Source organism: Choloepus didactylus, chromosome 1, assembly GCF_015220235.1.
Source record: "Choloepus didactylus isolate mChoDid1 chromosome 1, mChoDid1.pri, whole genome shotgun sequence".
In the NCBI taxonomy this organism is placed as follows: domain Eukaryota; kingdom Metazoa; phylum Chordata; class Mammalia; order Pilosa; family Megalonychidae; genus Choloepus; species Choloepus didactylus.
The window spans coordinates 167,004,036-167,028,977 of NC_051307.1; the positions used below are offsets into that span (position 1 = coordinate 167,004,036).

Sequence of the window (24,942 nt, forward strand, 5' to 3'; positions counted from 1 at the left end):
CCTCTGAGCACACTCCCAGGACCCTCATCCCCACCCTCCAAAGACTGATGGCTTAGAAAGGACAAGTCTACTCTGTGAGGTCTAAGTTAAAGCCCATAGTGTCGCATTGTGTCAACAAACAAGATCTCATTCTATTCAAGAAATGGAAGGTGGTGGAGGAGGGATTCTAAACTCTTGGTTTTCCATCTTCATCACCTCCATCCACCCACCCAATTGTTCCCTGCATTCCAGTGGGGGCCGGTAGCAGATGCTGTGGGTACTCCTTCACGATCTTTTCTATGTATCAAGGTGCCCATTCTCAAGTGGCTGCCCTGGTTGTTCCTAATATCTCATCCATGCAATCTGCAACTGTAGAGTTTGTCCCTGGGGGATTGGAGCTGCCTATCTCCCCTTCCTGAAGCCAGTAGCCCAGCTCCCTTGGCTTAAGGTAGAACAAACTCTGGTGAACATTACACTCCAGAGCCACCCCAGGGACCAAATTGAGGCTGGATTTCACCTGATACAACATCCTTGCTTGGCTTCTTCCCTTGCCCCATCCAGCTTTTCCCCTACAGGCTCCACCTGAGAGTGCTCCTTTAATACTTAATTCACTTGCACATTGTACAGGCTGTCTCTGTCTCTGCTTCTAGGGAGGCAACCTAAGCCAGAGGCTGTGGAAGAGCAAGCACTGCAAGAGAGAGTGCACAGGGACCTGGAGTCTATCTTGGGTTCTGCACCCATTGGCTGGTTTCACATTTAGTTTAGCTAGAGATGTAGAGGACTCAGCCTGTAAACCAGAGATGACAAATGCTGGCGTGTGTGCTGCTTTCTCCTCTTGCCTCCTATATCCCTAATCAATGATGGCCCTTGTCAGCTCTAAGCATGGAGACCACCCCAGAATCCTCTTCAGCCCAGCACTTCAGGCAGCCTCTGTGCCTTGGCTGGAGATGTTGTCTGTGCCCTGAAGAGTTGTAACTGACATACAAAGGTTTTTTTGTATTTATTGGGGGCTTTTGTTGACAGTGAAACCATTTGAATAAAAACATTCAACCAGGAAAAAAGTGATTTATATTTAGAACCATGGGCATCTTTCTCGGCCAGTTTTTTTGCACCTCCCTCTGTCACCAAGACCTGGGCTTTAGCTGTCACTCTCCACTGACCACAGTGAATAAAAGAGGCTGCTGGCTTATTCCCTCTTGACATTTATGAGGCTCTTGATATCAGGTGTTTGGTCCACCCAGGGTCACTGAAACCTTAAGTGCCTCCCTTTCATCTCACCTGGGCCAGAAAGGAAAAGCTATTTGTTTCTGTCCATTCTGGCACTTTGTTCCAATTTAATCGAATAAGCAATGAGAGCCATTTTGTGTCACTGGTTGCGGGGCCTTGGGGGGTTTTCTGATGGGTGGCAGGAGAGATGGCCTGAGGCTGGGGCAGAGCTGGGCAACCTTGAGAAGGAGTCCAAATGCCGGGCAGAAGCAGGCTCCAGCTCCTGACCCAAGGTTGCCACTGTTACTACCAGGATGGCAGCACCCACATCGCCTGCCTGGGTGTTGGGGGCCCCCACCCCAGGGAGTGCACACTCACTCCCTCACACGCACGTGGAGAACAGTTGCCCATGTGACACTGACAGAACAGCGTGAATCATACCTTCCTTCCTGGTTGGCCAAGCTCCCCCTGTGGATGGAGAAGACAGGTAAGCAGAGGCGGCTCTGAAAGAAAAGTTCTGGAGGCAGAGGGTTGAGTGAGGGCCGGTGACTGCGCATGGCCCCGCGGCTTGGCAGCTTAGCTGCTCCTAGCACCCCTGCCACACCCCATCCTAGTCATCATAGAGCCCATCCACATGCACTAAGGCAGAATTGACATATGCTTTGAAACCTCAACCAGAAAATAGTCAAACAGAAAATTCTTGGTGGCATCCCTCGAAAATGGGCTGGTTATCAAGGAGAGGTGGGTGAAGAAAGCAGCGGCTCATACCTTTTCTCCCTTTGGTCCTGTCTTGCCAGGAAGCCCCGGTGGACCCTGTACAATCAAGACAAGATGTGAGGAATGTACATATGAAACCAGGGCAGGACTGGTGGTGAGAGAGGCAGGCCCAGGAGGGAGGCGCAGGCGACACTGGGCACTCATAGCAGCCTCATTCTCCATGCACCTATGGGGCCTCCAGGGACCCCAGGAGGGACCCTCTCATGCCGTCCAGCCCAGTCTCCTCCCCTTGTACCTCCTCCTCTTCTAGTTTTCTCTGAGATGTCCCCAGTGGCACCAGGTTGCCATGCCTACATCGATTCTCCACGATTCTAATTTTCACCCTGAAACCCTTTGGTTGCCTGAGATACCCCGAGTGCTTGGTGAGAACTAAAGAAGCTTGAAGAAATTCTTTCTGCTGAAAATAGGCTGCTTCACCTCCTCTTTTATCGACTGCTCTTACCAAGCTTCCCTGGACCCCAACAAGGGGGAGAGTTAAGTCTCACTCTTAGCAGTAGCAGACTTAGAAATTCCCATGGTTGATCTATGGGTAGCAGGTTGCCAAAGGATTCTCCCCTTCCCTCCTTTGGCAGCAAAAGTCTCTTTTTTATAAGATGGTAAGAATGTGGGCAAGTAAATAGTGCACTTTCATCCCATCACCCATCACAGGAGTGGCTGACTCCAGTTTAGGAACTTTAGCACCCATTCCACCACAGCTCTTCACAACCACAGTCAGTATGTAGCTGCTTTCTGCCCACGCAGCTGTGAAATGTGCAGTTGGCTAACTGTTTTCCAAATTCCCCAGAACAGCAGGAAGGAAATCCATCAAAATCCCCAGGCTCCCACTTCATCCCCCAAACCTGCAGGTGAACATGCACAACGAAAAGCCTGTTTGAAAGATGATTTGTGCCAGACGTGACAAGATGACAAACAGCTCCCTCAGTCAGTGGTTCCCAAACCTGTCCACTTTAGAATCTCCTGGGGAGTTTTGAAAAATTCCAAAGCCCGGGCCATACACCATACAAATTAAATCACAATCTCTAGAGAAGGGGCACAGGATCAGTAATTTCTGAAGTCCTCCAGGTGATTCAAATGCGCAAATAGGTTTGGGAACCACTGTCTTTGGCTAATCTGTATTGGGGAGGGGAGAAAAGAACATTCTGGTTTCCAATCTCTTCATTTTTCCAAGCCTCAGTTTTTTTCCATTTCTTGAAATGGGGCTAGACGATTTTACAAGGCTATTGTTCCCTCACTCAAAGCTTCTCAAATGTTAATGTGCAGAGGATTCACTAGGGATCTTATTGAAATGCAGATTCTGATTGGATGTTGGGAGGGGAATTGAGATTCTGCATTTCTAACAAGCTCCCAGATGATGCCAATGCTGCTGCCACATCCATATGGGCAGCATCTCACTTGGTCTCCCCACCACCACCCCGCAAAATCCAGTACAGCAGGGCTAATTACTACCCCCATTGCAGAGGTGAGGAAATCAAGGCTGGGAGGCCAGCATTCACCCAGAGAAGAGCCAGTGTTCTATCCATGTGGCCCTGGAGCTGGAGGTGAGCTAGAGAAGGAAAAACAGCCCCCTATCACGTGAGCAGGGACAGACACTAAGAGCTATGCCCACTGGGCTTCACTGCAAAAAAGGGCCCAGCAGAGCGCACCCACCTGAGGGCCGGGGGGCCCAGGGGAGCCGAGCAATCCCTGCACACATGGAGACTGTGTGGTCTTGAGCTCGAGGACGAGATTCTTCATGTCTGGGGAGAGAAGCTTCCATGCAAAGCAACACAGGGTTATAGGTAAGACTTGGGGGACAGGAGAAGGGTCACCACCCTGGACATAATCCTGCTTCAGGGCCCCGTCCCCAAAACTGGTGGTTCCTGGACACCCCAATGGGTGTCCCAAGAAGACGACCTTCTGGCCCACTGGTGACTGTTGTCTCATCGCTCTCGAGACATCCCTGGCTTGAGTTGATTACAGAGAAAAAATAGCCACTTTGATGAAGTTAGGAAGCTCATTTCAGGGGCTTTATCCAATGTCTAAGGTAGCATTGTCCAAGAGAAATACAACGTGAGCCACATATGTGAGCCACTTATGCAGTTTAAATTGTCTAGTAGCCACATTAAAAGTGCTCAATAGCAACATGCAGCTAGTGGCAACTGTCTTGGACAGTGCGGGTCTAAGAGTTTCCAGAACGGTCTGAGAGTCCCAAGTCCCTGAATGCCCTGGCCTCTTGTCTTCTAGGTCAGCTACCTGAATCCTGCTCCTTTCCTCACTTTTTCCTCTCTTTACAAATCCTGTTCCTTCTCACACACCTCAGTATGGCTAGGGGGAGACTATTTCCCATGCTGCTTCACTGAAATGGTCTACATTAGACGTGGGCTGGGAAAGGGAATTGCATAACACTTGGAGAAGAGAAAAACAAGAGGAGAAAGTCTGTATCTGAATGGCTGATGGCAGTCCAGAAAGTTATAAATTCATCTCATTACTTTCGGGAAGATGGGACACTTTGCCAAATCCAATTCCGTGCTGAGAAGAATCCCCCTCCATAACTTATTTAAAACAATTTTGCCAGAAACTGCAAAATGTCCTTTCCAGGGTTCAACCTGCTCCGCAAGACTAAAGGGTTGGATCACTCAGAAAAAATTCTGGAGTCAGCCCACACTGAGTGGTGCGGGCAGAGGGGTGCAGCTATGGGGCGGGCACTGAGGACCCTACAATTCTATTCTCTAACAAGTCCTGAAGTACTCACCGGACTTTGGCCCCCTCTGAAGAACGGTGGGGGGAATAATGGGGGCGGAGGGGGCGTCAGCAGGCAGCAAGCTCTGTGGCCGCCACGCTTCTTCTGATCCAGGCCGGGGAGAGCTGTTCAGAGAAAACTGCTGCTCGTCAGCATGGGGTGGTGCTAAGATCTCCATCCTGCCCACCGGGCCCAGGGGGAACCAGCTGTCACCCCAAACTTCCCAGTCTCACTTCTAGCCTTTTCGATGGGAGCAGACCTCTCTTTCACTACTTGACATAGCCCTCTCCTCTCTGGTGCTGAGTTAACATGGTTAATAAATGAGCATATGGTACCGATACCAGGACCACTACAGAGTCCATTTCTCCTTCTGTTGGTACTGACCTGTCACCTTGTAAGTGCCGTGAGGAATGCCAAGTTCAAATACACTCATAATGCATGCCCAAGAGATGGGGAGAAGAAGTGTTTGTTAATAACTTTGACATTGTACTTAGAGGGAAATCCTTCTGTGAGGGAGGCAGCCAGGGCTGGAGGAGAGGATTGAATATAAGGGATCTGGAGCCGTGATTCAAGGTGCATACTTGACTCCAGACAGTACACACACATTTGGTGTCACCCATGCTCACCAGAGTTACCTTTCAAAACCACAATGCTTGGGTGGCCCAATCCCACGTGAGGAGATGAAAGGAGGGCCCTGGGCCCTACAGCTTCATTTTCACACAGAATCTCCCCCATGTTCAACGTTAGTATATGCTGATGTGTACCTTACAAAAAATGTACAGACCACAAGTATACAAACCGATAGATTGGTCTAGCACCCAGATCAAGCAACAGCACCCAGAAGGCCTCTCAAGCTCCTCTCCAATCTCTAACACCCCATCACTTTGACTTCTAACACCATAGATTCATTTTGCCTGTTTTCAAAGGTTGTATAAATGGAATCACATAGCATGAACTCTTTTGTGTTTGGGCTTCTTTTGTTTATCATAGTGTTTGTGGGGTCTCAGGTTGTTTCTCACAGTTGTAGTTCATTCATTGCTATTGCTGAATAGAGTTCCATTGTGTGAACATTCCACAATCTACATATCCCTTCTGCTGCTGAGGGACATATAGGTTGATCCCACCACACACCCACCAGAATGACTAAGATGAAAAGACAGAAAATAACAAATGTTGGCAAGGATGTGGAACAACCAGAATATTATTCATTGGCTGGTGGAAACGTAAGTTGGTACAATGACTTCACTGTAGCATTTTCTACTAAAGCTGAACATAGGATACACTATGGCCCAACAATTCCGCTCCTAGATATTTACCAACAGAAAGACGCATGCTTATGTTCACCAAAACTCATAGGTCAGCATGTTCATTGTGTTTTTTTCAGTTCCCAGTTTGGGTCTCACGCTGGTACCCTCACTGCCACCCCTTCACCAAACGCCTAATCCCACAGAACATACAGAGGTTGTGCTCCACATGCTTCTATGCCCTGAACCCAGTTTCCAGTCTTCTCTCCCGGGGGTCAGTGCCCACCTACTATTTCCACTCTGTCTTCCAGGACCCGCCTTCAGACATTAGGTAAGTGGTGGGTGCTCCGCCCGGTGCACATCCCACCCTGACATGGGGGAGAATGAGCATCCTACTGCCTATGCCAATAGCATCAGCCCTTTCGGACCCAACACCCCATTTTAAAAGAAATACTTTGTAAAGACCCCATTATTATCCTAAAATGAAATTCATAAATAATACAACTTATCTATACACAATTTTAAAAAAATCAATATAATGTTCTAAATGTAATAAACAAGAGGAATATAAGATTAGTGATATAATGATGTGTATTTTGATTATATAAGGCCAGGGCAACCACCAGATGTAGTTAGATGCTTGCATATGTGAAATTACTGTGAATGCCAACAGCTAAGAATATCAGCTACCCAAATGCTAAAGGGGATGTGGCCACCAGTGATGAAATTTTCCAAAATAATGAACACTTGGTAAAGTTCCCAGCCAAACAAAGCAGAATTATCACTCAGTAGTAGCAGTCTCAGAAAATTCAGTTTATATTAAAACAGTGCAAAAAATATCTGTGTGAAAGAGAATTAGGTTCTAGGATAAGGACATTACACACAGGTATGAAAGTTCCGTGGGACATTTCAAAATCATGTAGGTCATGGCACAATTCTTGATGCATGATTCTCCCCTATAAAGGACATCTCCCATCCCTGGCTACAGCTCCATAAAGATGCCACCCTGGTCACTGTGACAACCAAAACACCCTTGAAGATTTCCCAAATGGCCCCATTGAAACCTGTTGGTGTAACTCATGCGTTGTGATTGGCTCGGCCACAAACAGTCCCACAGAAGGTGTCACCCCAACACCAAACAGCATCTGCTCCAGGCCATAGGAACAGTGCTAAAAGGGACTCGGAGGATCAAGAGGTGACCTCCAGCTGGGGTGGACACAGAGGCTTTCTGGAAAGGTGGCATCTGTGCTGGTCCTGGAACATCAGGGAAGGTTTAGACGGGAAGTCTTCCAGGTCCAGGCAAAATCTGGGAGTTATGGCCACCGGGGCTCAGCCTTGAAGGACTGGGTGCGGGTGGGGTGTGAGGGAAGCAGGGAAAGCTCCGGGGAACAGGGAGGAATGGCAGCGAGAGTCAGGGCTCTGTTCTGGGCTACTCTGAGGGCCAGAGGGAGAAGTCCACCCATGTGAGGGGAAGGGGAGCTTTATTGTAAAGCTGATTCATTTCAGGAAGCATGGAACCAAGACTCAGACAGGGACACGCACTCTCCTTGTGTCCCTCTCTCTCCCTCTCTCCCTCCCTCTCCTCCCCCCCTTCTTTGCTTCTCTCTGTGCACACACCATTCTGACCATTCTTATGCATCTTCATTACCTCACCCTGCCCTGCTCACCCCTACCCCATGAAGGCCGCCCCAGTGTTGCCTCGACTCAACTTTACCTCAAGTATCTGCTTTGTCTGGAACATCCCTTTGTGGCTCGTATTTATAATACCCATGACAGGGAATCTGATTGCCCTGCATGTCTTTTCCAACCAGGTATAGTCACTGGGACAGCTGTTCAGAGCCTGCTCTGGCCCAGGCTCAATTTTAGCAGGATCTCAGGGTCTGTTCTTGCTCAACAGAGGCTCTGGGAGGAGATTCCCACAGAAGGGGCAAGGGCAGGCAGGTACCCAAGGTATGTCAAATACAGTCCAGGAGCAAGAAGTTTCCAGATGTTGTTCTAACTCTGGAAAGGGGGTACTTACGAGCACAGTAGAGGGGATGGCAGGGGAGGCTGGAAAGTTAATTTGAGGCTAGATTGTACAGATGCCCCACCAATGGGTTTGGGCTTTATCTGGAAAGTAGTAGGGAGCCATGGAAGGTACTGAGTAAATGAGTGACAGAATCAAAGAGGTACTGGGAGAGACTGTGCAGGAAAAGTGGGGCAAGGGAGAGCTTAGGGAATGAGGGGCAAGCAGCCAGTCAAACGTGGAGTCTGCACATTAGGGTCTGTGTGCCCGTGGAAGCAGAAGCAGAGAGGACAGAAAGGAAGGGACCAATGCAAACATTACTGACAAGAAAGAAACTTGGGGCTGATGTACTGTAGGAGAAAGAAGAGGAGGAATCAACAGTGGTCAGAGGATGAGAAAATACAGGGGAGGCACCAGTCTGTGGGGAAAGCTGCCAAATTTAGTGTTAGACATTAATTCATTTGAGCACACCCTTGTGCCAGTCCCTGGGCCAGGTTTTGCTGGAGGCAGGAAGATGCCTGAATGGTGGTCCCTGACCTATAGAGAGTGAGGCCTGTGGAGCTCAAGTGGCTGCCAAGGCCCTTCTGCTCTTATCCCACCCTCTCCCCATCCCACAGCCAGCCCCAACCCTGATTCTTACTTATTCACCAAGAACCATTCAGGTGCTCCCTCCACCAGCAAGCTTTCCTTGACTTCCCAGGCCAGGGTTAAGTGGCCCTGCCATGTTTTTCTCTGGGTTTACCACTATGTTCACTCTTCTCCACGGGGCTGAAACCGTTTCCTTGTATCTGCCTGACTAAACGGTGCTCTCCGGGGGTTGAGGGCCAGTTTTTGCCCCCAGGTCTAGCACAGCACCTGGCACACACTAGGTTCTCCACAAATGACAGGTACCATTTAAGCACATCACATATGTAAATTCACCCTGTCTTCACAACAACCCTAAGAGGTATGTACTATGATCAGCAGCAACAGCAAACTCCCGCTCTGCAAATCAGCTAACCGAGGCAAAAAGAGGTGAAGCAACTTGCCCAAGGTCATTGCAGCAGTTAGTGACAGAGCCAGGAGTTGAACCCAGGCAGCCTGGCTCCAGAGCGCTTCCTTTAATCTCTACACTGTGACGGCATATGGGAAATGAAGGCCTGGCTCAGAAGAAAAGCAAGGAATTCTCATGACAGTAACTTGAGACCTCCAAGCAAAGACCACCTGTAGTTGAACAAAGTTGGGTTTATTGCCTCGTTGAAACAAGGGAGAACACTCACCAGGGGGAATCACGGGGCATCTCCGTGTTAGAATGAATTTATTATAGCATTAGGGCTTCTGCTAGTTGATTTGGGGGAGATCATGAGGAAGTGGGGTTCTTCTTTGGATTAGATGCTCTTAGGAAACAGGGGCTATTTTACCATCGAGTGTCTTAATAAATCTCATCTAGAAGGCGAGAAGAGCAGAGCAAGACTAAGACAAGCATTAGTAGCAAGGATCAGGGGTATTTGGTCATTTTGTGGTTTGGGTAATAGCCTTGTTTTTGTCTAAATTCAGACATGGTCACAGAGTGGCCTTGTTTTTGTCTTGATACATCACAGGCACAGGGTGACTTTGCCTGCTCTTGTCCTGTGAAATTGTTTAGGTTCAACAGGAGAACACAGGGGCCAATCTGTGAATGTCAGGCCAGCTCCTGCTGTCAGGGGCTGCTTTTCTCTTGCTCAGCAGTAAAATAATAGAGCTATATAGTTATAGAGCTCGACATTAACATCCATGATGTTCTTCTTAAGGTTTCTCAAATTTCTTTCCTATAGTGTTCAATAAGACAAAGGTGGCACCTCCAAGCCAACCTCAGGCAGTATAGAAGCCTGGCAGACACACGCTACCACTCCAGAACCCCTTCGTGACCCCCCAGTTGTGGTTTCACTTCGGTCTCAGCAGACTGCTAAGGTCTGAGGCTGCCATTTTCCCCAAAGACTGACCCAGCTGGGAGCACCTGGGAGGCTTGCAGTTCCCCTTGGCTGATTTTTATTCACCAGCATTTAGGTTTCCACCTCATTTATGGCCTCCCCTCACCCCCCACCAGTGAAAGGCCCCGTATCATTTAAAGCAATCACTTCTCTTATTTCTTCCTGGAAATTGGAGAACACATTAGTGAACATAAATTATCAGATGTTTTTCCTGCTAAGGCATCCATGTCGTTCACCCTCCCCAATCCCTTCTCACCCTTCCTCCTTGACCTACTTCATTTCCAGCAGGTGAAGGCCATCTATTTCTGCCCTCCTCCTCCCTGAAGTCCCTGGAGCTATTTGTTTTTAGCACAGTCTGGTTTATTTACAGCTCATTCCAGCTCAGAATATTTCCATCAGGTGGACGTGGTTGGGAGCAGCTTTCCTCCCTGGTCAACTAAGCCGGGACGTCACAGGGCTATTTTGGTGTCATCAGAGTGGCCTGTGGGTCTCTCTGAGGACCATGCTGCCTCCGTGGAATCGTGTCTGAGCTCAGGGTCCAGCCTGGAAAAGACCCAGCAGGCCCGGTTGTAATGGAAACAACCATGTGTGCATGGACCCAGAGCCTGCGGAAAGCTGAGTGCACCACGCGGCTCAGCCCCAGGCAGCTGCCTTGGAAATGCTAACTATCTTGGAATTTCAGGACCATTTGGCCCTACTTAAAGACGCCAAAGTCATATTGTATGTGGCCACTGCCTTGGTTACAAATAATCCCGAGTCTGATGCAGGTTTTTTAGCAAATGTTTGTGTGTTTTGCTGATGTTGATGCTGGTTTTGCCCTATGGTGCAATATCCACCCACTCTTCAAAAGAAACTTTTCTGCTATGTGTCATTTCAAGGAAACTGAAGCACATCCATGGACATCCCTGATTCACTCTAACTTACTATTGGAAATAGAGGGATTTGGATCAAAAAGTATGAGTCTGCATGCAAGTGCCCATGCAACTTGGCAAGATCTGCTTCTGCAAACCGAGACTCAAATATCTTCATTTGTAAAATAAGGACATCTCCAAAGTCCTGTTTTATAAATGTGACCCCAGGGTCACCACTATGTCCGTGTGCATCTCTGCTCACCAGACCATCCCAAGAGAACTTTTTTGATTTCTGCCCCCTGTTCTTGCATCAAGCAGCCCCTCCCTCAAATCAATCAAATGTGCCATTAGAAGTCACCAAAGGAAAGAAATGACACAAACATCCTGCCTGAACATGTCAAGAAACATACAAATGCAGCCATAGGTTAACTATTCTACAATTGATTATCCACTTGGTGGACTCTTCAGACTTTTTGCTTTCACCTCCTCCTGCTTTTTGGGCCTTTCACTGCCAATTGGAATCCCGCTAGAAGGAGATGGGGCAGAGGAGAGAGAGTAAAAATCACATTCTGGACAGCATCACTATGTGCTCTGCCCGTGAATTGGATGTCTCAGTTACAAGGATGTTCTGAGATGAACTGGCAGCAATTTGCCCAAAGTTTTCCCTGACTGACATATACCAGAGAAGGCTGCACCATACAATTTTCCTTCAAACCACACCCCACCCCACCACCCCCCACACACCACACGCATCTTGAAAACGAAATTCCGATTCTAAAAGTTCAAGGACTTCTCTGAAAGACCATGGTAGAAGTTTGTCACCTTCTGATTTGCCCCTGAGTGGGCCTGGAGCAGTGGGGAGGGACAGGCGGAGGAGGACACAGCTACTAAGAAAATGATTTGGCGATTTGGTAGTTGCTGCCTGTGGGATGGAGAGCGGCATGACCCAAGCCCGTGAGCCTGGAGGGTGATGAAGAGTGGCTTGGCCACCCACCACCAGGGCAGCCACAGACCACTGAACATGAATTTACTTCACAGCCAATGAAAAGAACCCTCACCAAAGGAGCAGCAGCCCCCAGCCTGCCGCCCCAAAGTCAAGGACACAGGCAATGGATACCAAGGTTCCCACCAACTCCACTGCCAAACCCCCTTTACGTTGCAATTCCAACGGTGGCTGAAGAGTTCAAAATTTAAAGGCTGCTGAAAGCTTCCAGAACAAATCTGCTTTCCAAGAAACTTGTTTCCAAAACAGTGCATGCATGCGTGCACACGTGCACACACAAACATACACACACACACAACTCACCCAAGCAGCAAGTTGAGTAACAGAGCAGTCCTGAAATGGTGAGCAGATGAGAGAAGCTGAAAGATGGGCCGGTCATAGTGGGGCAAGGCCCAAGGCGAACTGGCCAGGTAACACAAGCCCGAGACAGGCTGAGATTTATCACGCCCCCAAGGGCTCCCAGCGCCTGGCCTGCTTGGCATTTGGGGTGGGATCCAGCCACTCCCTGCTTTGATGTTGCTTCTGCCCCAATGCCAGGGATGCAGGGGCTAGCAGGAGTGGGTAGGCAGCCCGGCTCTGGTCTCCCACGAGAGCTGCACTAGCCAGGGGCTTGGGAGAGCACGAGTGATCTCAGCCTGGGGTGGAGGTGAGGTTGGGAGCCCAGGGATACTGATCATCCCTGCAAGCAGAGAGGAAACAGAGCGCAGTCGGTCGAAGAGGCTGCTTTTCATTTGGCTCAAAACCTGCCCTGTCAATACTGCTCTGGCAAACCTCAAAGTCAACCGCCCACTGTGATTGTCCAGGGGGAATCTGCCCTCCTCTGCTGCAGGGAAGACTGCAGCTGCCAAGGACCTGGGCCCTCACCATGTCTGCCAAGGGGCTGCCAACAAAGATAAGCTTAATTTAAAAGAAAAAAAAAGAAAAACAAAACGTATCTCCAAAGGGCACATGCAGCAAACCAGAGAGTACTTAACATTCAGATGAAGGCTGCCTATAAAATAATAAAGTGGTGTCTACCAGATACATGTGGAAATCTGCCTGATACTTTATAGTCATAACCAATGTGCAAACACATACACACATAAACACACACAGAATATTCTAGATCATACAAGACATGATTATTAGTAGTTGGCAAACACCAAAAGCTCTAGCAGGAATCACCAGGCTTTTCTATAAAGGACTAGATAGGCTCTGTGGGTCATCAGGTCTCTGTCACAACCATTCGGCTCTGCCATTGTAGCATGAAAGCAGCCCCAGCAGTCCGTAAAGGAATGAGTGTGGCTGTGTTCCAAGAAAACTTTATTTACAAAACTAGGAGGAGCTCTGGATTTGGCTGGCAGCCCATAGCTTGCTGACCCCTGAGCCTTCAAATGAAAGGATACTTCTTGCATTCCTTTATTCACTTACTGTTTCCTTCATTCAGAAACACATTAGGTGCCAAATGTGTGCAAGATACAATAATTAGGCATAGCTACTGCCCTCAGAATTTGCTATTCCGCGTGTAGAACGGAATAGGCCTTGGACTCAAGGAAATGGGGGCTCTAGACCTGTGACCTTGAGGAAGTTATTCAAGTTTTCTAGGTCTCAGCTTTCTTATCTATAACATAGGGACAGCGAAACCATCCTTAGGCAAAACTTGCTTTGCAAGTTTGTTGTGAGGATTAGTACTAAAACATCTGGAGTTCCCGGAACAGAGTAGAGGCTCTTTTATCAACATAGTCGCAGGTAACTACTGTATCAGATGGAAAAAGAGGAGTGGCTCACATGGTTTTGGGGTGTCTGAAAGGGTTTACAAGAGGAAGAGATGGGTACCAGTCGAGTAGGAAATCAGAGAAGGCTTCCTGGAAGAAGTGGCATTTGAGTTGAGCCTTGAAAGCAGAGATTTTCTGGTACCAAGGTGGGAGGCCCATGGGACAGAAGGGTGGGCTCAGCCTCTTTTCTGGAATCTGAAGAAGTTTAGTTGGTTCTCCTCAGAAACACAGAGTCTAAAACATCAGAGAAAGCAGCAATGAGGGTGTGTAGCGCTCAGTCCTAAGTCCCAGGCAGGTGCAGAAATACCACCTGTATCACATTTTCCCGAATTCCTCTGTTCTGGGCTATATTCCTGAAGCTCTTCATTTTGCAAACCTCATTTCACAAATCCTTGAAGATGGAAGATTTTACTATGTTCAGTACCAAGATCATTTAAGCTTTCACGCATTGACATCAAATTTTGTCTAAAAAGGTTTACACATGTAAAACGCTCAACTGTACTGTTTCGTTATCATAAAAATGAAGGTCACTGATCTAGACAACTGCTGAGGTCTGTTCAACTCTGTGGGTGTGTGAATATCTATTTTGAACCTAATGACTCAGATTCATGAAGATCATAATTACAGCAAACAATTGCATAAACCTTTCCTGCTTACCAAGCTCTCTCCCATCCGTTAGCCTATGATATCACACACCAGCAACGTTACCAAAGGGTTCTGAGTCCCAATTTTCAGATGGCACTTGGAGGCTTGGGGAGGTCAGCGTGCATCAAGCTCACGAAGTTAGCCAACTGGCTAGATTTGGCTTCCAACCCAGGCTTCCCAGCACCCAAGCCTCCCTACTTCACTATACTCTCAGGGTTTCTTGTTACTGTACTAAATTACCCCAGAGGATGTGTTCCAGGGGCTCCTTATCTGATTTTCATAGTTTTTCTGCCTACGTCCTGCTCTCATGCCTCAGAAAAGTTTCCCACCAGCATCCAGGAACAGGTAAGCTTGGAACTGCCTTCCTCCGCCCTTCTCTCCTGCTTCTAAACTGCTCAGGGCTTAAAAGGCTGATCAGGATGGTGTGTAACTATGAGGAAGAGCCATGAGAGGTGGGCTCTGAGGACTGCCTGAGCTTTAAGTGAGGATGAGAATGACCTTTTCCACTTTCTAATGGGTTCTCAGCTCTGCTCTGCATAGCTGAAGTTGCTGGGGCTGCTTCCTGGAGAGGAGAGAGGTTAGTGTCTGGGAGAAGCACCCACTCCCTCACTTATTCCTGGCCCCCATCTGGAGACTAAAGGGGGGTCTGGGAGAAAGGCTATCCAGGATCCCTTATAGCCCCAACAGTCTTGGATTCTGTGCTCCAAAGTGAAATCAAGGAGAGTCCTAGGCCTGGGAGCTTATCAGCTAGCCCAGTGCTTCTCCAGCTGATGTGTGCATGAGTCACATGGGCATTGGTTAAAATGCAGACACTGATTCAGTAGATCTGGAGCAGGACCTCCATTTCCAGCAAACTCCCAGGAGATGCAGATGCCGCTGGTTCAGGACAAGGCTCTGAGCAGCGAAGCTCTAGAACAGACACCCTGAGTTCCAGAAACTGCAGGAGGCCCATAACCAGATATCATCTCCAGCTCTTCTCCAAGTTCCTACCTGGGTGGGAACGGAGCTGTAGACTCATCAGAGCTGTGCCACCATTCCACAGAAGGCTTGACAATAACACCCCCACAAGAGGACAAGAGACCGGCAGTGAGAGGAGGGCTGGTGCACAGCCACGGAGCCAGAGTTGAGGGACGGGGAGGGCTCGAGCAATCCGGCTCACCACGTGTGAGAGGACTCACCCTGTCTGACACCTACAGACGTAACTGCTGGGCTCCCCATCACGGGAGATGCTCTCTTTGCCCAGACCCAAGCTTGTGCACTTCTCTCTGCTCCTTTCTCATGCTTGTCCGCTCCTGTTCATCCACTCAAAGCATGTCTTAGCCCCTGACAAGCCAAGCACAGAAGAGTTGACTATAACACAGCATATAAATTGGGCTGGACAAAATTGCTGCAGATAAACCCTCAAGGTGCCCCCCACCCCCCACCCTGTGCCAAGTTCAGTACACGTGAGCGTCCTGGAGTCCTCCCCAGCCTCTGTCTATCCTGCCCAGTCCCTGTCTTGCCTTTCGGGGCGCATGTCTGAGGCATACCAGGAGCAGGCTCAGGGAGGGGGACGCAGACCCCATGAGAGGCGAGAAGGCACCCACGAGGCTGCCTTTCCCATGGCATGCTTGGTGCTCACTGAGTCGACTGTGGGCCTGAGTTCCCTGCACCATTTATGTTGCTTTCCTCCTTTTTCTGTCTCTCTCTCTCCAGCTCTCTCTGACTTTCTGCTTCAGTCCCCCTATGCTTCTCTTTCCTGCCTCTCTCTGTTCATCTCTATATTTCTCCAACCCTGACTCTGTCTCTATTTCTGCTTTTGTCTCTCTTCCTCTGTCTCTCTCTGTCTCGGTGTCGCTCTCCTTCTGCTGCTCTCTTTTCTGTCTCAGTCTCGTTCTCTCTGTGTCTCTCTGGCTCACTCTTGTCTCTGTCTTTCCAAGCACTGACAGCTGAATTTCCTTAAGCCAGATGCCTGGATGCGTGCTCCAACTCCTTATAACTTTAGCCAAGTGTGCTAGCCTGGGAGTTAGGAACCCTTGTCTCTAGCCCTGATTTGGCCAGTAAACTGCTCTGTGACACTGAGCAACTCACTTCCCTCTTTGGTCCTTGGTCCTCCCATTTGTAAAAAGGGAACATTGGACCAGATGAATTCTGAGTCCTTTCCAGCTCTGGCTTCTACAGGGACTGTGATTCCTGAAATCTAAATGGCTCCCTATAGGGGACCTGGACAGGGGCAATCAGAGAATCACTCACCCCTCTTGCCCCCAGTTGAGCAATCCTGGCCCTTGAGGCAGCTGGTCAGGGGACTCTGGGGCCCTTGCCCAGTTACCAGCTCACCACACCGGAGCTGCCTGCAAAAATCTAATTCACCATAAAATTTTCTGGGCTCTCCTGCAGCTGTCAGCAGGTGTCATATTCGCGGTATCTTGTCTTAATTGTGGTCCTGGGATTCATCAACCAGGCCAGAAGACCACTCCTGGGATATCGCTTCCCTGGTGCTGTTCCAGAAGCTCCTGTGCCCCCACGGCCACACGCAGGCCGCTTCCCTGCCATTCTGTCAGCCTCCTGCTGCTCTTCCTAGCCTGACCGCGCACAGAGAGATTTTGTGGCTTGGAAACTCAGGTGCCCTTCCCAGGAGGGTTGGAGTTCTCAACTAGAGGCAAAGACATCTGCTTGTGTGGGGGCAGAGTCTAGGGTCCCCCCAGCCCTGGGGCACCTCAAGTCTATCCAATACCCAAACCTGGGTAGGCAGAAGAGTGGGCTTGGAGGAAAAGGATTCCACCTGCAGACCCAATGTTCTTTTTCACTCAAGAGAGTCCTATAATAGATTCAACTTAACACCACAAATACGTGCCAAGCCTTTGCTATGCAACTGGCTTACAGAGATGAAAAAGCCCATGTTCTAGCCCAAGGAGGGCAAATTGTCCTCATCTCATCTGCCAACTCCAACTGACTGATATAGATTCCCTGGAACACTGTTAAAAAGCCCTCTGAGGGAAGAGATACCTATTTGGTACAGGATCTAAATTTTCTAAACGGTACAACTCTACAGTCAATTTGTTCAAACACCACAATTGCATGGAACTTTGAATAGGAAGTGAGATACAGTAGGTTAATATAGGCTGGAGTGAAATAGTGACACATCCCAGAGTAATTTGGGCAGATAATAAAAAATATATTTACAGCGCCTCCCCCTCCCCAGCCCCAAGGATCTGGGGGAAGGTGTGGATGTGTTGGACATCCTCACGTGGACTGGTGTTGATGTTGTCACAAACATTGGGACTGGCGGTTTGATGTGCTGAGCCCTCAAGCATGGGACTTGCTCTTATGAAGGTCGTTACTGCAAAGGAGAGTCTAAACTTGCAAATAATTGTGCCTAAGAGTCTCCCCCTGAGTACCTCTTTGTTGCTCAGATGTGGCCCTCTCTCTCTCTAACTGAGCCATCTCGACAGGTGAACTCGCTGCCCTCCCCTCTATGTGCGACCCGACTCCCAGGGTTGTAAATCTCCCTGGCAATGCAGAATATGACTTCCGGGGATGAATGTGGACCCGGCATCATGGGACTGAGAGTATCTTCTTGACCAAAAGGGGGATGCAAAATGAGACGAAATAGTTTCAGTGGCTGAGAAATTTCAAATGGAGTCGAGACGTCACTCTGGTGGACATTCTTATGCACTTTATAGATAACACCTCTTAGGTTTTAATATATTGGAATAGCTAGAAGTAAATACCTGAAACTACCAAACTCCAACCCAGCAGTCTGGACTCCTGAAGACAATTATATAATAATGTAGATTACAAGGGGTGACAGTGTGATTGTGAAGACCTTGTGGATCACACCCCCTTTATCTAGTGTATGGATGAGTGGAGGAATGGGGATAAAAACTAAAGGACAAATGGGGTGGGATGGGGGGATGATTTGGGTGTTCTTTTTTCACTTTTATTTTTTATTCTTGTTCTGGTTCTTTCTGATGTAAGGAAAATGTTCAGAGATAGATTGTGGTGATGAATGCATAACTATGTTATCATACTGTGGACAGTGGATTGTATACCATGATGATTGTATGGTGTGTGAATGTATTTCAATAAAACTGAATTTAATTTAAAAAAAAAAAAAAAAGCCCTCTGAGGAAAGAGGGCCATGACTCGTTAGTGTTGTCCTCCCTGAGATGAAACAAAGGAGTGGCTCCCGGGCTGCATCCTTGCTGACCCTTGTTTAGCAAAATCCTCCTCATGAAACCATGACGATGACTGGGCTCAGTACTTACCATGCACTGTTGTATTTATCCCTCACAACGTGATTATGCCCATTTTACAGAGGACAAAACCAACTCTTGGAGAAGCTAAATCACTTGACCCGGGTCACACAGCTAGCACAGAATTGAAGTCAGAGTTCAAAAGGAATGTTGCACACAGCCCTGTGAGGAGATGCCCTCCCCATGGCCATCTTCCCCAGCCCCTGGGGGCTGCTCAGCAGGTCCCCAACCACCCCTACTCCTCCTGCCACTCTCCCCACTCTTGAGGAGCAGGGCAGTTTCCCTCCAGCCTGGCCCTTCCACTGCTAACTGCCAGCCACGGATTTCACAGCACAGCCTCCTCAGAGTTGGGGCTGTGTGGAGATGGCTAGCAACCCCCAAATGTGCACTCTCCCTTCCACAGGCCAGAGCCATCACTGAGAAGTGGCTGCATTTCCCGGCCTCCTGCCTATAGCCAGGGGCGTGTGACTCTTCTTGCCTGAAAGCAGAGGACTCATACCACGGGGGATGGCAGAGCCATAAAGTGGGAAGGGCCTGCATCCCTGAATTGCAGAATGGAGGTGAGCTGCCCCCAACCAGGGACACTGGACTGTTAGGTGAGCAAAATATAAATTTGTTTTTATATTAAGGCACTAAAATGTTCGTGCTTATTTCTGACAGTGGACAGAGTTACCCTAACCCAGTAGTTCTCAAAGTGTGATCGCTGGACCAGCAGCATCAGCATCAGCTGGGAGCTATTAGAAATGCAAATCATCAGTCACACTCCAGACCTACCGAATCAGAAACTCCAGGGTTGGGGTCCAGCAAGCTTTGTCTTCTCAAGCTCTCTGGGAGATTCTGAAAATGCACGCTAAGGTTTGAAGCCACATGCCTAACAAACACAGGTGTCAATCCTAACCTCTAAGGGACAGTTGAGCCAGCCTTTCCACAGGGCCAGATCTCAGCTGCTCTTGGCTCCCTGAAGTGAGGCCACACTACTGTCCGATCCCCGTCTTTGTGGCCAAATCAGGGCTCAATGTGTTGACCTCATTATACAAGTGTTCCACCTAGAGCATTGTGCTTCAGAAGGATGGAGACCATTTTTCCCAATGTAGCCAAATGAGACCTGGTATTCTGATGACAGAACAGAATGTTTGAAGTGGGGACTTTCCCAGAAAGTCCGGGACATGGAATGGCCATATCTACATACCGTCCTTTACCACAACCCTACAAGGAAGTAACTCTGTTTATCAGACGGTGAGAGACCAAGGCCTTGGATATCAAATTATAGCCAGTGCTGCCTTGCCCCTCCGAGGGGATGGGTCTCCTTACTCATGGGGTGGGGAGTGCACCAGTGCACAGGACAGAAACCCAGGGAAAGAGAAAGCAGCAGCAATAGCTGCCGGACTCTGAGATCTGAGGAGCTGACAATGGAAAACATTCAGTGAGTGCCCACCACCCTTATCTGATCCCCTACACCAACCCCACGAGTATGTATTATACTGCTATCATCATCTTCAGACAAGGTTTAGAGAGATTAGGGATGCACCAAAGGCCACGCACAACCGGTAGGTAACAGAGTCGGGACTGAATGCAGATGCCTGACTCTGGAGACTGGGAGATCCTGTTACCAGCAGAAAGCAGAGATCTCTCTCTCCTCCCACTGGGAAAGAATGAGCAGGAAACCAAGGGAAACAGTGGCACCTAAAGGAGCCAGAGGCGTTGACAGGAGAGGCTGGGGTGGGAGGGTTTACCAACACCCAGACCAGGCCTTTCTAATACAACCTTACAATTCCTCATCTTCAGGTCCCGGTTTCTGGATTGCAACCTCACAAGCAGTAGACAGTTCTGGTTGCCTCCCTGACTCCCAGCCCCAAGGGTCAAGCACTGTTCTCCTTCGCTCTGAAGCTCGCGTTCTCGAGGTAACACGAGGATGCTTTAGGAGCCTGGTGAGTCCCTGAGTCCTCATTTCAGCATGTCCCTGGGACCCCGTGGCTCCCCCATCCCTGATCTGACACTATCCCAGCCATAGAGAGGGCTCATGTATGTTGGCTCATGGCCTCCAATTAAACATACATTTACCTTTCTTGTTGAAAAGGTTACTCTTCAAAGTGGGCAACAGACCTGTGACTCACCTTGAAATCCCTCAAAAAATGAGATGGATGGATGGATGAACAGATAGGTGACCGAGTTATATAGCAAAATGTTAACTGTGGTGGTGCATCGGTGTTCCCTGGGCAGTTCTTTCTGCTTTTTTGAATGTTTGAAATTTTTCATAATAAAAAAATAATAAAATAAAAATTTTTCCTGTAGGCAACAGAAGATTTCACCACAAGAGATAGGACTGGTAGTTGGTGGGCTCCAATGCCCTTGTTGACCAAATCTGGGGGCCCCTGAAGCTACCCAGAGCTCGGACTCCAGTGTTGGCTGCTGGAGCCTGCCAGCCGCTCCTCAAGCAGGTAAGTGAATCCTGCAAATGACACCTAAAGAACATTCTCTTCTGCTCTCCCACAGGGATGCCTTGAGGAGGAAAATTCTGCCCTGACTCCAAGGATGAAAGAAAATTGTCTTGCATTTGCTCTTATTTTATAAGTCATATATCAAAAATGACTTTTCATGCATAGGATTCAAAGAGATAAATCCATCCCCCTGTCCTCCCACGGGGATTTTTTGGACCTTATCTAAGGGAAGGCATCTGCTTTTTGAGTTCAAGTTCTAATTTGACCAAATGGCATGTAGTAAATAGAGAGGAAGGAGGAGACAATGTTATTAGGAGCTGAGGGAACATAAAGAAACCTCCTCATGGCCGGATGAATTTGATTACAGAGACAGGCATAGATCAGTGAGAGCTATTAAATCTTCTGCTAGAGCTTGACAGAGGAGGCCAAATATGTAGGATTATTTGGGAGATCTGGCCATAGGTCAGAGGTGAAACCCTCCAGCTGCATCAGGCCCAAGAGGAGGGTTATTTTCCAACACCCGCTGACAACTGGCTGAGTGGAAAGACCCTGTGTTTCCAGCAGCTAATTTTCCACATCTTCATTTTTCCGTGGTGACATTTTAGCTCCATGAGCACTTGTAATTCAAAACCACGTGGCTCTCTTAACCCTTTCCCCAGCACCCTCCATCTCTGCCCCCACTGCTGCCGGCATTTGTTGTTCAAGGGTCCGCAGCAGGGTGGGGAGGAGGACGGGTCCTGGATGTCCCCTGGCTGCCCACCGGCACGGTCAGGCATCTCTCCCCTCTGTTCTCGCCAAGCCACTCAAACCCTTGTGCTCCAGAAACTGGGAGACCTCGGGAACGTTCTCTGACCCTTTTGGACTCAATTAAGCAATAGAGCTTCTCAAAAGAGCAAGTTGGCAAGATGAACCTTGGCATTTTTGCAGCCCAATAATTGTATGATTCTACCATTCTGGAAATTCTCTGAGCTCTAAATTCCCATTGCTGCTTTGGTTCTAACAGACTTTTAAAGACAGAAAACCCCAGTCCCCACCCCAGATGAGAAGCTCTCTTTTATATGTATATATATAATGTGTTGTTTAGTTTTTTTAGAATAGATAATACAGTCATGTAATTCAAAATTCAGAGCATAAATGGGTATGCATGAAAACTCTCTCCTATCCCTGTCCACAGCCACCGAGTTCCTCTCCCAACAGGCAATTATTTAGTTTCCTATGTATACTTCCAGGAATATTTTATTGATACACAAGCAAATATGTAAATATAATATCCCCACTCCCCACACACCTTTTACTCAAAGGGGTGCTTACAATATATATAGTGATTCCTCTTGGATTCTTCACTTCATAGTGTCTCTAGGAAATTATTCTACATAACCACATAAAAGGCAGCCACATTCTTTTTATGGCAGTATAATGTTCCTTTATTTGGAAGGACCATAATTTTTTCAGACTGCCCACTATTGATGGACTTTGGGTGGTTGCACACATTTGCTGATACAAACAATGATGCAATAGAATAGCTTTCTACATGTATCTTTGTGAATGTCTGTGAGCTTGACCACTAGATAAATATTTAGGTATAGAATTGCTGGGTCAAAGAAAGTGTGCATTTAGAAATTTTATATGTTGCCTAATTCATCTCCACAAAGCCTTTGTCAACCCTTATTCCTGCCCACAGCCATGGTTGAGAGTGCCTGTGTCCACATATCTTTGCCAGCACAATGTAATGTCAGACCTGAATTTTTCTCATGTGATAGGTGAAAAATGGTATTTCAGTGGGGTTTTAATTTGCATTTCTCTTATAGTGAATGAAACTGAAGATATTTTCATGTGTTTTAGAGACATTTATACTTTTTTCCATTTTCCACTGGATTTTTGGTCTTTTTCTCTTATAATTTTCTTCTTATATATAAGGAAATTATTTTATTAAGTAAATATTTTCCCCAGTTTGTTTTGCAAATATCCCCAAATTTGTTTTGACCTTTTGACTTTGTTTTTTTATTGCTTTTGCCATGCACATATTTTTTATTTTTATGTAGCAGAATTTGTTGTATAAGCCTCTTCTCTTATGACTTCTGGGTTTTTCCCCCACATTAAAGTTTTAAAAAAAATTCTCCCAACATTTCTTCTAATACTTTTATAGTTTCATATTTTATATTTAAGTCTTAATTCATTTGGAATTTATTCTGGTCTAAGATGTAAGTTAGCTTGCTTGTTTTCTGGAAGACATTTTACCTGTGACCTAAAGCAGAAAACAAAAAACATTCTTCCCACTACTTTTATGTAGCCTGGGAACATCAGCTAGCACAGCACGATAGCATGTATTGAGCACTTACGTGTTAAGTACTGGGCTACAACAGCTCTATTTTCTCCATTTGACAGATGAGTAAACTGAAGCCCAAAGAAATGCCCAGATAAATGATGGAGTCATAACCCAGAGCCAACATCTCCTTGTCTGAATTGCTCTGCTCTCGCACCAGTTCCAACTACTTGTACACGCTGAGACAGCACCACAGTGATCCACTTCACTCCTCCTTAATTGTTTCATGTGTGTTATTTTGACATCACAAATAGATTATGGGCTCCTTAAGTTAGGCTGTCTTATGAATGAAACCAATGACATCACAGATAGATTATGGGCTCCTTAAGTTAGGCTGTCTTATGAATGAAACCAAGATCACTCAGCTCATGAGTCCTGGAGATGCCATTCAAGCCCACAGCCGTCTGCATACAAACCCCATGCCTTTGACTTGCACACCCTGTTGATTCACAGCTGACAACGCTCAAAAGAGACACCCATGCCAGACTCCTTTGTATGGTGCTCCTTATGTAAATTTACAAGCATTTTGTTAGCCACCAAGTCACAGAAAGTCTAAGGTGGGGAGGATTTTTGAAATCTGGTCCATCTCTTCACTTTGCAGTTGAAGGAACTGCATCCCACAGAGAGCAAATGGCCAGTCCAGCGCTATACATGTGTCCCAGGAATTAGTGGCAGGCCAGGGAAATAACTCTGGTTTCCTGAATATTACCTCAGTGCTTTATCACTGTGCCATGATGCCTCTCCAAGAGCGTTAGTAAACAGGCAAATTGCCAACCCCACACCACCTTCCAGTTGGGCCTGAACAAAAGAAACCTAGCGGCCGTCACGTGGCGAGCAGCTTCCGAGCCTGTCCCGCAGAGGCACTCTTACTTTCAGGGCTGCCCAGCCGAGAGGAGGGAGGGCTGGGGTTTTTCCAGGTAATGGAAGAAAACAAGAAAAGAAACCATTTACCTCAGATACAGTGGGGAAAGCATTTCCAGGGCCTGGGTGGTTCAGAAAGCAACCTCAGTGCTCAGTCCTCCTCTCCTCACGTCTTGTGGGCAGATGCCGAGTGTGAGGGAGTGTGTCCCCCCAACCACACTGCTCCCTCTGGACTTGGAGGACACTCGTCTTTTCCACCATTAACTTCCCTTCTGTGACCTTGTCCAACACAGCTCTCGGGAAAAAGAACATGAGGGAAAAGGATCGTTTTCTTCGCTCAGATCCTCCCTGAATCCTGAACACTAATCCCAATGTTTGAGAATTTATTTCCTGGATGACCACAGAGAAGGTGGAAGGCTTTAGGGGGACACCTCATGAGACCCACCCCTGGAAGGACAGACTCAGAAACTGAGCCTGCCCTGTCTGGGCACAAAGGCGCAACCCAGTCTCAACACCCCCCACCCATGCTAAAGACCCCCCTCTCCCCACAGTTCCCTCATAAGGAGCAAGTCCGAAGCCGTGAACAACCCTGAGCCACAGTAAAGGAAGACCCCAGTAGGGCAGGTGGGTCTCTGCAAGTAGAGTGACCACAGTCATCCCATCCTGCTGCCCTCCTGGTTCCTGAGACCCCAGAGAGCATGTCCCAGGAGAGAACAGCCAGCGGCAGGAGGGCTTCTGGGGCTTTCCCCAAACCTCTCCAAAAGATACGGACACGGCCAGGTGAGCAGGCAGGATGCGCAGGATGAACAGCCTAGGAGGAGAGGACCCTGTTTAACTTGCATTAACAGTTTCTTCTTTCCTTTCCTTGTTTATTTTTCATTTCAGTCCCCATCCAATTTATGGTGCAAAGCTTTCAGCAGCCACGAGGACTCTCCTTCAGCTGTCGCCAGCTC

At 48.0% G+C, this 24,942-nt stretch overlaps 1 protein-coding gene and 1 pseudogene across 1 annotated transcript in view; one reads left to right on the plus strand and one right to left on the minus strand.

Annotated features, from left to right (window-relative positions):
• COLQ (collagen like tail subunit of asymmetric acetylcholinesterase) overlaps positions 1 to 5,114 on the minus strand; it is a 29,851-nt gene extending 24,737 nt beyond the window's left edge. Inside the window, exons 1-5 of the mRNA XM_037825296.1 lie at positions 5,066 to 5,114; positions 4,694 to 4,806; positions 3,610 to 3,711; positions 1,954 to 1,998; positions 1,627 to 1,653 (exon numbers count right to left, since the gene is read on the minus strand). Coding sequence (XP_037681224.1) covers positions 1,627 to 1,653; positions 1,954 to 1,998; positions 3,610 to 3,711; positions 4,694 to 4,806; positions 5,066 to 5,114 — 336 coding nt within the window. The remainder of the gene's footprint in view (positions 1 to 1,626; positions 1,654 to 1,953; positions 1,999 to 3,609; positions 3,712 to 4,693; positions 4,807 to 5,065) is intronic.
• A 749-nt stretch (positions 5,115 to 5,863) lies between these two features.
• LOC119526318 overlaps positions 5,864 to 24,942 on the plus strand; it is a 67,118-nt pseudogene continuing 48,039 nt past the window's right edge.